The 14,185-nt window shown below is 42.5% G+C and overlaps 1 protein-coding gene across 1 annotated transcript in view; it reads left to right on the plus strand.

The window, feature by feature from the left end:
- Nucleotides 1-1,797: 1,797 nt before the first annotated feature.
- The window catches only part of LOC135513847 (adipocyte enhancer-binding protein 1-like), a 30,606-nt gene continuing 18,218 nt past the window's right edge, over nt 1,798-14,185 (plus strand). Inside the window, exons 1-3 of the mRNA XM_064936805.1 lie at nt 1,798-2,648; nt 11,633-11,833; nt 12,498-13,169. Of these exons, the coding sequence (XP_064792877.1) occupies nt 2,396-2,648; nt 11,633-11,833; nt 12,498-13,169 (1,126 nt within the window). The 5' untranslated portion in view covers nt 1,798-2,395. The remainder of the gene's footprint in view (nt 2,649-11,632; nt 11,834-12,497; nt 13,170-14,185) is intronic.

A 14,185-nucleotide genomic window follows, 5' to 3' on the forward strand; every position in this document is an offset into this window, starting at 1 on the left:
TATCACTAGCCACTTTAAACAATGCTACCTAATATAATAATACCCTACATTATTCATCTCATATGTATACCTATATACTGTACTCTATATCATCTACTGCATCTTTATGTAATACATGTATCACTAGCCACTTTAACTACACCACTTTGTTTACATCCTCATCTCATATGTATATACTGTACCATCACCCGATACCATCTACTGTATCTTGCCTATGCTGCTCTGCACCATCACTCATTCATATCTTTATGTACATATTCTTTATCCCCTTACACTGTGTATTTTTTACATTTTTTTATTTTACCTTTATTTTACTAGGCAAGTAAGTTAAGAACAAAGTCATATTTACAATGACGGCCTAGGAACAGTGGGTTAACTGCCTGTTCAGGGGCAGAGTGACAGATTTGTACCTTGTCAGCTCGGGGTTTGAACTTGCAACCTTCCAGTTAGTAGTCCAACACTCTAACCACTAGGCTACCCTGCCGCCCCAGGGGAAAATTAGTTTTGGAATTGTTAGTTAGATTACTTGTTGGTTATTACTGCATTGTCGGAATTAGAAGCACAAGCATTTCGCTACACTCGCATTAAAAACTGCTAACCATGTGTATGTGACAAATAAAATTTTATTTGATTTGATTTGTATGACGTCTGAGCAATATAAATTGTTCCTCTACAGCGTGGCATGGTCCTCATGTACTTGCAATGTTTGACCTACCCTTATCCCCCAACATCACAGCTTGTTTGTTATAAACTGTGTGTCATGGAAAAACGACTGTCTCTCTATAAAAAAGGTCAATCTGTGATGTGTACGGGAAGATAGACTTGAATCAGAGTACTTTGGACAAAACCAAAACCCTCTTATTCACTTTGAGTCATTTCCAACCAGATGCTTAGAATTTGATTTGTGAGTTATAACTCTAAACACATTTAAAAATAAGCCCTTTTGGACAAATCTCAAGAGATACTACTACTACTCACCATCTAAACAATCCTGCTTAGAATCAGATTTTTTACCACTGTTTTCTTTTCTTCTGAAGTATTAGGCTGTCTGTTTCTGTTTGCAGCACCATAGTTTAGTGCTGAAAAACACATTTCCATTTAAGCTTCCTCCAGTAGCTGCATATCTTTTTCCAATTCAGTTTGTTTTCCAATTCCTTCGTCTCAGTTAACCCGAGGTACTGGAGTGGAGACTACTTCTCTGGGGAGGCCACAGACAGGGCAGAGCAAAGAAAACACAAAGCCCTGAAAAGGGCAAACTTTTGTCATCTGCTCAAATAGTTATTCCTTCTATGTGTGTGTGTGTGTGTGTGTGTGTGTGTGTGTGTGTGTGTGTGTGTGTGTGTGTGTGTGTGTGTGTGTGTGTGTGTGTGTGTGTGTGTGTGTGTGTGTGTGTGTGTGTGTGTGTGTGTGTGTGTGTGTGGTATGCATGTGTGTGTGTGTTTCTTCCTGGCTGGGAATGAGTTTTCCTTCAAACTAATGGGAGACTTTGCTAAGCTACATCGTAAGGAAAGAATGCTACAGTTCCCCTGAAATCTGGATAGTAAGGAGAGCGGGACATTCCTAAAAAACTAAATCCAGTTTGAGGTGGAATATGTTCTTTATTGTTTTCATTTTCTTTGAACTAAGTCCACTCCATGAGTCCACAGATGTTGTGGGGTTCAGTATTGTTAGCACACACACATTCTGTCCTCCCCCACCCTCTTTCCACTATTTTCCCCTCCCCCTCTCCTCCTCTGGAATCCAGCGTCCTGGGAGTCTTTCCATTCGTGCCTGTCTGTGGCAGTCTGCGGAGGAAGAGCAGTCTGCGGAGGGAAGAGCAGTCTGCGGAGGGAAGACCTGGTAGAAGCACTCTGCTACAGGACTAAGCTCTATTTTCAAATCTATAGATTCTGCCTTCCCTCTCCTGGCTTCTCCAGTGAGCTGCTCTGCTCAATCTGTGCTGAGATCTCCTTTTGATCTGGGCACCTGTTCCAACTCATCAGCCAGGTGAAGGTGATTCTTTCTCTGTCTCCCTCAGCCATTGTTTTTGGGCTTCTTTTCCTCCCTCCCTCCCTCCCTCCTCTCTGTGTTCAGCCCTGCCTCATGCTTTGAGTGAGTGGGTTTGGCTGTGGCTTGCAGTGCGCGTGGAGCTCCAGAATATTCCTCACTAGAGTGAAGGTGTGGAACACTAGAGTAGAATACTGAGACAGAACAGTGAGGTGTTTTGGTGAGGTAGAATTATTTTGTAGAATACTGATTTAGAACACTGAGGTAGAATTTCTGAGTAGCGATCTGAGCTGGAACTTTAGCAATAACTTTAATTCTGAAGTAGAATACTGTGGTGGAATACTTGATCGGAATACTGAGCTAGAAGTATTTTGTGGAACATTCAGGTAGGTACTGTAGAGTAGGGAGGATGGGGTGTCATACTGCAGTGGTGTGTTTGGTTCTGCTGGCCCTATGCTGTGTGCTACTGATAAGAGGAGGGGAGAGCGCAGGAGGCATAGTCTCTATAGGCCAGGCTGTGGAGGAGAGAGGGATGGATGGAGGAATGGAGGCCCTACATGGAGAGGAGTCCCAGGATGAGCCGGCTAAAGAACAGGAGCTCACAGAGACGCAAAGACAGACTGGCAAGGCAAAGAGAGCCACAGAGGAAGAAGCCGTACCAGGTAAGAACAAAGCCAACCTACCTATTATAATACATGTTACTAAGTGGAGAGTTGGGACCCACTGGTAGATCCCAATTGAGTTGTGGCTAGAAACATGGATGGTTTTATCTACTTGATGGGGCTCAAGAAGAAAACTGTTTTGGAACCCCTGGCTTGTGTTGCACTAGTGTTCTTGGATCCTAGTCTTGGAGACTCACAAGATGTGCAGGACTTTGTTCCAGCCCAGCAATAACACACCTTATCAACTAAGGATCAAACCATTAATAGAAAAAAATCATCTACATCGTCTGGTTGTTGGGCTGGAACAGATGCCTCCTTTCCAGGAGCAGGACTGGAGAACATTATGTTACATTGTCAGACAGGAGACAGGGCACAGAGGACAGGGGATAAGGCACAGAGAACATGGAAGATGAATGGAGAGCATTGGTTTCAAAAGTAGCCGGCAGTTTCCTGAATTACCCAGGCACTGTTCAGTCACTATGACCTGTCCAACAGTATACACACACATACCCTGCACACACCACTCTCACCTGTTTGTCTCCAGCTCACAAAATCAAGTCACATTTTATTTGACACATGCACCGAATACAACAAGTGTACACTTTACCGTGAAATGCTTACTTACAAGCTTTTTCCCAACAATGTGGTTAAAAAGTAAGAAAATGAGCAAATAGATACAAAGAAAATAGTAACTCAATAAAATAACAATAACAGGGCTATATTTAAGGAGTACCGGTACCAAGTCAGTGTACTTGGGTACGAGGTAGATGGGGTGATTGATTGAGGTAATACAGTGTATTCGGAAAGTATTCAGACCATTGACTTTTTCTACATTTTGTTGTTAAAGTCTTACAGTATATTCTAAAGATGAAATCTACACGCAATAACACGGAATACTTTCCGAATGCACTTTATGTACATGTAGGTTTGGTTAGGTTAGGTTAGGTTAGGTGATTGATTGATTGAATTACTATGTACAGTACCAGACAAACATTTGGACACACCTACTCAAGGGTTTTCTTTATTTTTACAATTTTCTGAAGACATCAAACCATGAAATAACACATATGGAATCATGTAGTAACCAGAGAAGTGTTAAACAAATCCAAATATATTTTAGATTCTATAAAGTAGCCACCCTTTGCCTTGATGACAGCTTTGCACTCTCTTGGCATTCTCTCAACGAGCTTCATCTGGAAATGCTTTTCCAACAGTCTTGAAGGAGTTCCCACATATGCTTAGCACTTGTTTGCTGCTTTTCCTTCACTCTGTGGTCCAAATCATCTCAAACCATCTCAATTGGGTTGAGGTCGGGTGAATGTGGAGGCCAAGTCATCTGATGCAGCACTCAATAACTCTCCTTCTTGGTCAAATAGCCATTGCTTTTTTTAACGTACTTTAAAAATATATATATATTTAACGAGGCAAGTCAGCTAAGAACACATTCATATTTATAATGATGGCCTTGTTCAGGGGCAGAACGACAGATTTTACTTTGTCAGCTCCGGGATTCAATGTAACAATCTTTCCCTTACTGGCCCAACGCTCTAACTACTAGGCTACCTACTGCCCCTTACTGTGAGGATCAACGCTGGAGACGAGAAGCAGGTAAAGCGAGTGAACATTTAATGAAACACAGACATGAAACAGAACAGGAACAGCCTCTGGACAGGAGAAAAATAACATAATCAATGCTGATACAGGGAACAAACTGAAGAGCAGACAAATATAGAGGGGGTAATCCACAAAGTAATGGAGTCCAGGTGAGTCCAATATTGTGCAGCTGCCCGTAATCATGGTGACAGGTGTACGTAATGAAAAGCAGCCTGGAACCCTTGAGCCTGGATATGTGTTGGGTCATTGTCCTGTTGAAGGCAAATGATTGTCCCTCTAAGCGCAAACCAGATGGGATGGCATATCGCTGCAGAATGCTGTTGTAGCCATACTGGTTAAGTGTGCCTTGAATTCTAAATAAATCACAGACAGTGTCACCAGCAAAGCACCTCCACACCATCACAACTCATGTTTCACGGTGGGAACCACACATGCGGAGATCATCCTTTCACCTACTCTGCGTCTCACAAAGACACGGCAATTAGAACCAAAAATCTGAAATCTGGACTCATCAGACCAAAGGACAGATTTCCAACGGTCTAAAGTCCATTGCTCGTGTTTCTTGGCCCAAGCAAGTCTCTTATTCTTATTTGTGTCCTTTAGTAGTGGTTTCTTTGCAGCAATTTGACCATGAAGGCCTAATTCATAAGGTCTCCTCTGAACAGTTGATGTTGAGATGTGTTTGATACTTGAACTCTGTGAAGCATTTATTTGGTCTGAAAATTCTGAGGATGGTAACTCTAAGGAACATATCCTCTGTAGCAGAGGTAACTCTGGGTCTTCCTGTCCTGTGGCAGTCCTCATGAGTGCCAGTTTCATCATAGCACTTGATGGTTTTTGCGACTGCACTTGAAGAAACTTTCAAAGTTCTTGAAATTGTATGGATTGACTGACCTTCATGTTTTAAAGTAATGATGGACTGTTGTTTCTCTTTGCTTATATGAGCTGTTCTTGCCATAATATGGACTTGGTCTTTTACCAAATAGGGCTGTCTTCTGTATACCACCAGTCAAAAGTTTGGACACACCTACTCAATGCCAAGAGTGTGCAAAGCTGTCATCAAGGCAAAGGGTCTCTACTTTGAAGAATCTAAAATATATTTTGATTGAGTGTGTGGACAGGTGTCTTTTATACAGGTAACGAGTTCAAACAGATGCATTTAATACAGGTAATGAGTGGAGAACAGGAGGGCCTCTTAAAGAAAAACTATCATGTCTGTGAGAGCCAGAATTCTTACTGGTTGGTAGGTGATCAAATACTTATGTCATGCAATATAATGTAAATTAATTACTTAAAAATCATACAATGTGATTTTCTGGATTTTTGTTTTAGATTCCGTCTCTCACAGTTGAAGTGTACCTATGATACAAAATGACAGACCTCTACATGCTTCGTAAGTAGGAAAACCTACAAAATCGTCAGTGTATCAAATACTTGTTCTCCCCACTGTATATCAATGGTTAATTTTCTTCCCTCATGCTTTAAACTGTGGAATACCACAGGGCAGCTGCCTTGGTCCACTTCTTTACTTAATATATACAACAACCTTCCATATGCCTTATCTGAAACTCAAACCACTACATTTTCAGATGATACTACAATTTATACAGCAAGACAATAAAATAAAATAAAATCAATTTGTATTAGTCAAATGTGCCGAATACAACAGGTATTACATTGAAACGCTTACTTACGAGCCCCTAACCAACAATGCAGTTATACGGATAAGAATAAGAAATAAAAGTAACAAGTAATTAAAGAACAGCAGTAAAATAACACTTGAAAGACTATATACAGGGGTTACCAATACAAGGTCAATGTGCAGGGGCACCAGTTAGTTGAGGTAATATATACATGTAGGTAGATTTATTAAAGTGACTATACATACGAGATAACAACAGAGAGTAGCAACGGTGAATAAGGGGGGGCAATGCAAATATTTTGGGTAGCTATTTGAATAGGTGTTCAGGAGTTTTATGGCTTGGGGGTAGAAGCTGTTTAGAAGCTTCTTGGACCTAGACTTCGTGCTCCGGTACCGCTTGTTGTGTGGTAGCAACGAGAACAGTCTATGACTAGGGTGGCTTGAGTCTTTGACAAATTTTAGGGCCTTCCTCTGACACCGCCTGGTATAGAGGTCCTGGATGGCAGGAAGTTTGGCCCCAGTGATGTACTGGGCCATACGCACTACCCTCTGTGGTGCCTTGCGGTCGGAGGCCGAGTAGTTGCCGTACCAGGCAGTGATACAACCAGCTGTAGAAACTTTTGAGGATTTGAAGACCCATGTCAAATCTTTTCAGTCTCCCGGGGTGGAATAGGTTTTGTCGTGCCCTCTTTCACGACTGTCTTGGTGTGCTTGGACCATGTTAGTTTGCTGGTGATGTGAACACCAAGGAACTTGAAGCTCTCAACCTGCTCCACTGCAGCCCTGTCGCTGAGAATGGGGTAGTGCTTGGTCCTCTTTTTCCAATCGGTTCAACACGTACAGCAAGCTATACAAGTAGATTTGGAAAATATCAGGGAGTGGGTTTGCCGGGAACAAACTTGTTTTAAACACTAAGAAAACCAAAGTTATGTTGGTCTGTTCCACTAGGAAAAGGCCAACACAGCATGGGATACAATTAAGTATGGGGGGAGTACAAACTTAGGAAGTGGCAGAAACCAAACTACTAGGAGTGCAGCGAGACAACTGCTTATCATGGTCGTCTCAAATAACTCATCTATGTAAAACAAAATATTATAACTGCATGCATGATCATAAGGATAGCTAAATATTTACCAGGAAAGATTCTTAAGTAAACAACCCAAGCATTAATTGGGAGTCAGGTGATCTACTGTTCTGTGTTCTGGGGAAATGCATCCACAAGTTAAATTTGGAGGCTGCAGATTAAACAGAACAAAGCAGCAAGGATTGTTTAAAGGTGGATATATGGTTATTCGGTTGTAGTCATGCTCAATGCTCTTGGTTGGTCATCAGTCAACAAGATATTAAATAAACACATGCTTATTTTATTTCATAATATACACAATTTAAAACAGCCAAACTCTATTCACAACAGTATTCAGTTGGAAAGAGACAGACATTCAGTAAATACTAGGTGTCAAAGTCGTGTGTATAGGTGGCATGGAAGTCAATGGAAAATGAAAAATGTGGAAAATGTGTCTCTTGGCATGCGCAGGAGAGTCAAACAGAGTGTAAAATGGAGTCTTTAATGAATGTCCACATAACATGCTCCATAACACTAATAAGAATAGAATATAAACAAACATGGGTATGAGGACCCTGGGACTGGGACTGGTACTTGGACTGGGACTGGGACCTATACAATAAACACAACACTGACAATAAACAATCTCTGACAAAGACATGAGGGGAAACAGAGAGTTAAATACACAACAGGTAATGAATGATATTGAAAACAGGTGTGTGGGAAGACAAGACAAAACCAATGGAAAATGAAAAATGAAAAATGTGGAAAATGTGTCTCTTGGACATGACACCAGAGCAGTGCAAAGTATACCTGGGCCTGAGACTGGGACTGGTACTTGGACTGGGATTTAGACTGAGACTGGTACTGGGACTGGGACTAGGACTGAGACTGAGACTGAGACTGAGACTGAGACTGAGACTGGAGACTTGGACTGGGACTGGGACTTAGACTTGAGAGACTGGTACTGAGACTGGACTGGGACTGAGACTGGACTGGACTGGGACTGAGACTGGTACTTGGACTGGTACTGGGACTTGACTGAGACTGGTAGTTGGACTGGACTGGGACTTAGACTGAGACTTGGACTAGGACTTGGACTGGGACTGGTACTTGGGACTGGGACTGGAGACTGGGACTTGGACTGGGACTGGAGACTGAGACTGAGACTGAGACTGAGACTTGGACTACTTGGACTGGGACTGGGACTGGACTTAGACTTAGACTGGTACTTGGACTGGACTGGGACTTGGACTGGAGACTGAGACTGGTACTTGGACTGGGTACTTAGACTGAGACTTGGACTGGGACTTAGACTGAGACTGGTACTTGGACTGGGACTGGTACTTGGACTGGGACTGAGACTGGGACTTGGACTGGGACTGGGACTTGGACTGGGACTGGGACTGGGACTGGGACTGGGACTTGGACTGGGACTGGGACTGGGACTGAGACTGGGATTGAGACTGGGACTTGGACTGGGACTGGGACTGGGACTTGGACTGGGACTGAGACTGGGGAAGATTTAGTCTGCTGCTGCAGTAACAGACCTGGCTGGACTCTGAGCTGAGCATCTTGCAAACAGATTTGTACAGTCAACTTTTCTTTTCCACTGATTGTGCTGTAATCATGGGTGAACAGTGACCACAGAACCCCACTCTACAGTGGAAGGAATCACCCTCTGAGACAGAGATGATGATGAAGTTTTAATCATAAAGTACATTTGTTTCTGAGTTTCACAGCTTAAAATCTAGTAAACTTCAGCACACACATCTGTTGGTTGAATCAGACCAATTTCCCAATTTGGTTGCACTAAAACCATGTATTTATATGGTAATTATATTAGTTAGTAGGTACTGTGTAACCACACTGAAGAAAAATATAAAATGCAACATGCCTCAATTTTGAAGATTTCACTGAGTTACAGTTCATATAAGGAAATCAGTCAATTTAAATAAATCTATGGATTTCACATGACTGGGAATACACAGGGCCAGCCCGCTCATTTGGCAGATTTAGGCTGTGGCCTGTGGCGGCACATTGACGAGGGTATCATTTTTTCTAAAGATGCACCTCCAACAACACATTAAATCTCACATAACTAAATTGATAAAGATGCACCTCCAACAACACATTAAATCTCACATAATGTTTGTTCCAAACATAGACGTTTCTAAATGAAAACTGTAGGCTTTTCACCACTTTTTATTATTTTATTTAGAACCAAAAATTATGTTGATTTCACTGGATGTCTGGCAAAAATGTCCATATTTTCAATGTCCGGATTTGGCCCAAAAAACAACACATTTTCACCTTTCATTCAGAACCAAAAATTATGTTGAAATTGAACCTCCGGAAAAAAACAAACATTTTCAATGTCTGGAAAATACTATTTTAGATGTCTTTTCAATGTTATTTTGTTTACTGAGACTGTTCTAGTTTTGCATGGGAAGGCAATTTTTTTAGGCTTGCCTAGGGTGGCAGAATGGCCGGGACCGACCCTGGGAATACATGGTCTGCAGTTGGACACTGCCAAATTCTCTAAAACAACGTTGGAGGCAGCTTATGGTAGAGACATTAACATTCAAGTCTCTGGCAACAGCTCTGGTGGACATTCCTGCAGTCAGCATGCCAATTGCACGCTCTCGCAAAACTTGAGACATCTGTGTCATTGTGTTGTGTGACAAAACTGGGTCAGCAGGTAGCCTAGTGGTTAGAGTGTTGGACTAGTAATTGAAAGGTTGCAAGATTGGATTCCAAGCAGACAAGGTAAAAAATCTGTTCTTCTGCCCCTGAATAAGGCAGTTAACCCATGGGTTAAAATTTTAATTTTTATTGTTAGGTAAAAAAAACAACGTTTTTTTAGAGTGGCCTTTTATTGTCCCCAGCACAAGTTACACCTGCGTAGTGATCATGCTGTTTAATCAGCTTAATATGCCATATAGATGGATTATCTTGGCAAAGGACAATAGCTCACTAGCAAGGACGTAAACAAATTTGTGCACAAAATTTTAGAGAAATAAGCTTTTTGTGCATTTGGAATTTTTTATTTCAGCTCATGAAACATGGAACCAACACTTAACATGTTGCGTCCATTTTTTTGTTCAGTGTATGTTGTACTTTAGGTAGACATTGTTACATAGTTTGTAGTGTGCTATGGGATAGTTGCTACTACTGTTATACCTATTTGTCCACCATTGAGAAGATATGAGAATGACCAACCACACAGAGTCAGACGGGACAATGTTGATAATGCCCTAACAGCATATCATTACAGTTTGACTGAGTTTACTAATGGAGAGGAATATTTTCCATGAAGACATCGCCGTTCCACAGTTATGTCACTGGCACTGATATTCAGACAGCCATGAAAGGCTCCACTGACTTCTGGATTTACACAACTTTTATACAATATGTTACATTACATTACATTACAATACAATACAATACAATGCCTTCCAGTGGCGATTGAGGCAGAACCATAAGCAGCACAAGAGGATAATTACATCCACATATTATTCATAACATGCAAAATTCTGTAAATATGTTCATTTAGAGGAAAGGCCAGAAAGAAGAACAGCTTCATTATCCATTCCACATCAAATAGAAACCTACAGTCCTAGTATGTGATTTTGGAATATCCAAATGGGACATCATGTGGTAACACTTAGATAAGCCCAGATCTCCTTGACCATGAGTATGATGATGTCGCTATAGTTCCTCTTCTGAGGTTTGTCTGTGTGTACATTTGTGTTTGTGTGTCCCGGGCCTCCCGAAGGGCGCAGCAGTCTAAGGAACTGCATTGCAGTGTTTGAGGTGTCACTACAGACCCGGGTTCGATCCCAGGCTGTGTCACAACTGGCCATGACTGGGAGACCCATGAAGCAGAGCACAATTGGCCCAGCGTTGTCCGGGTTAGGGCAGGGTTTGGCTGGCCAGGATTTCCTTGTCTTATCATGCTCTAGCAACTAAAAAGCTGACTTTGGTCACCAACTGGATGGTGATTGGTGCGGCTGGCTTCCGGGTTAAGTGAGCAACGTGTCAAGAAGCAGTGTGGCTTGGCAGGGTTGTGTTTCAGATGACGCATGGCTCTCGACCTTTGCCTCGCCGGAGTCAGTAGGGGAGTTTCAGTGATGGGACAAGACTAACTACCAATTGGATATCACGAAATTGGGGGAAAAAAAGGGGAAACTTCCCCAAACCTTTTTTGTAGATATAACAGAGGAGGCTTTCTTCTGCACAGGACACCGTCATCTCCCCCCCCCCCGCCACACACACATACACAGCCTGTCTGCCAGACGTTAGCTCAGCTGTGCCCCCTGCTAGTGATGCTGTCTGGCAGACCCACTTCCTGGTACACGTCTGTACCGGGATCTCTGTCTTTCTGTCTGTCTCTCTTCGTCCCTCGTTCTCTCATCATTCTGTTTCAATTGCAGAAAGTTGATGTTGATTTACAGCCGTTGCTTGAATGCCATATTGTCCTATCAATTTCAACATTTACATTACATTTACAATTGAGTAATTTAGCAGACCCTCTCATCCAGAGCGATATACATATCTGTTTGCAATAAGCCTGGCAGGAGCTGTAAGGCCTCATATTGGGCCCTCAGGGGTCAACATGATCGAGTTGACTCACTTTCCATTGCTTCTTCGTCCATCTCCAAGCCCGGGTCAGGAGAGCCCCAGAGGAGGACGAGGGCAAAGGGAAGAAAAAAAAGGGTAAGAAGGACAAGAAGAACAAGGAGTCTAAAGCAGACAAAAAGCTGAAGGACAAGGGAGGCCGCCGCAGCAAAGCACCAACAACTCCACCACCGACCACTACCACACTACCACCGACCACTACCACAGAGGTGTACACAGAGCCAGGTAATTTAGTTACACACCACTCTAGTTAAAGGTCCAATGCAGCTGTTTTCATCTCAGTATCAAATCATTTCTGGGTAACAATTAAGTACCTTACTATGATTATTTTCATAAAAAAATTGTAAAAAAATAAACAAAAAACAGCTTCTTAGTAAAGAGCAATTTCTCAAGCAAGAATTTTGCTAGGACTGCCTGGGAGTGTTCTGAGTGGAGAGGGGAAAACTGACGATTAGCTGTTATTGGCAGAGAGGATTGGAACTCTTATTGGTTTATTAACTCATTTGCAGCCTGGTGATGTCACCAGGCAAGCCAAAACTCCATCCCACCGAAACAGGCTAAAATTTCAGGCTATCTTTATAAACAGCTCTAACGCTAAAGGGTATCATTGTCATTTTCACAATTTCACCGTATTATTCCAACTTCAATGTGCAAATACTGTATATATGAAACACAGAAAATCTCGTTTTTGACCTCACTGGTTCTTTGGAATTGGTAAATTAGCTATACAATGATTTGTAATTTGTGAGTGCTAAGTTGTTTGGGCTGAGATGGTGCCTCAGTGTTCTAATACCAATCTAAATGTTGATCTTATTTGTACCGTTGAAAAGTATATTTATTTTCTCCACAATAATAATGTTACATCTACTGTCCTGTGTCCCTCTGACAGAGGATGACTACTGGAACCCTGATGATGATAAGCCAGCCACCCCAGAGACCGACTCAGAGGATGACTACTGGAACCCTGATGATGATAAGCCAGCCACCCCAGAGACCGACTCAGAGGATGACTACTGGAACCCTGATGATGATAAGCCAGCCACCCCAGAGACCGACTCAGAGGATGAGTACTGGAACCCTGATGATGATAAGCCAGCCACCCCAGAGACTGACTCAGAGGATAAGTACTGGAACCCTGATGATGATAAGCCAGCCACCCCAGAGACTGACTCAGAGGATGAGTACTGGAACCCTGATGATGATAAGCCAGCCACCCCAGAGACTGACTCAGAGGATGAGTACTGGAACCCTGATGATGATAAGCCAGCCACCCCAGAGACTGACTCAGAGGATGAGTACTGGAACCCTGATGATGATAAGCCAGCCACCCCAGAGACTGACTCAGAGGATGAGTACTGGAACCCTGATGATGATATGCCAGCCACCCCAGAGACTGACTCAGAGGATGACTACTGGAAGGGAGAGGAGGAGGAGCCTGCAGGCCCAGTGGTCGACACAGAAGATGACTATTGGAAGGGAGAGGACCCGACGGCCACATCCCCCCCTCTTGTGGTGGATGGAGAGGTGGACACGGGAGATGAAGACTACTGGGAAGCCAAATGTATGTTTAAACCTCAGTTTCCTAAAATGACTGACAATGACTGACTGACTGAATGGATGGATGAATGGATGAATGGGATAAAGGTACCAACAACTGTAAAATGTCATTTTGAGATAACTTGAACAGTAATTTCCAAGTATTTAGTCAAGTATTTGACATACTAGCTATTTGTTTATAAGTTTATAACAGCACATACTGAACTATTTGGACTTGTACATTTCTTCTCCAGCTCCTCTCTGTATCAAACCACCTGGAGTCTTTAACCCAGGGTTTCCCAAACTCGGTCCTCGGGACCCCAAGGTGAGCACGTTTGGGTTTTTGCCAAAGCACTACGCAGCTAATTCAAATAATAAACTACTCATCCAGCTTTGATCATTTGAATCAGCTGTGTAGTATTAGGGCAAAAACCAAAACTTCCGCCCCTTGGAGTCCAGAGTACCGAGTTTGAGAAATGCTGCTTTAACCAATGAGTTTTAAATCAGATGATGGAAAGATCATCTCATATGAAGGTCTGTCAGTGACATTCATAGCTAAGCTCAGCTCATCTGTACTTTGTGTGAAATTTACAAGTTTTCATTACGTTACTGTGTCCATATTTCCACTACTGTTTTACTCTACCATTGCTCCATATTTCCACTCCTACAGTATCTTACTCTCCAGTACCTCTCTATTTCTCTCACCATATCACTCCACCATCTCTTTCCATTCTCATCCTCTATTTCTCTCCATCTCTCTCTGTTCTCATCCTCTATTTCTCTCACCATATCACTCAATCTCTCTCCGTTCTCATCCTCTATTTCTCTCACCATATCACTCCATCGTCTCTCTCCGTTCTCATCCTCTATTTCTCTCACCATATCACTCCATCGTTTCTCTCCGTTCTCATCTTCTATTTCTCTCACCATATTACTCCATTGTCTCTCTGTTCTCATCCTCTATTTCTCTCACCATATCACTCCATCTCTCTCCGTTCTCATCCTCTATTTCTCTCACCATATCACTCCATCGTCTCTCTC

The sequence above is a fragment of the Oncorhynchus masou genome, chromosome 25 (genome assembly GCF_036934945.1).
Source record: "Oncorhynchus masou masou isolate Uvic2021 chromosome 25, UVic_Omas_1.1, whole genome shotgun sequence".
NCBI classification, from domain to species: Eukaryota; Metazoa; Chordata; class Actinopteri; order Salmoniformes; family Salmonidae; genus Oncorhynchus; species Oncorhynchus masou.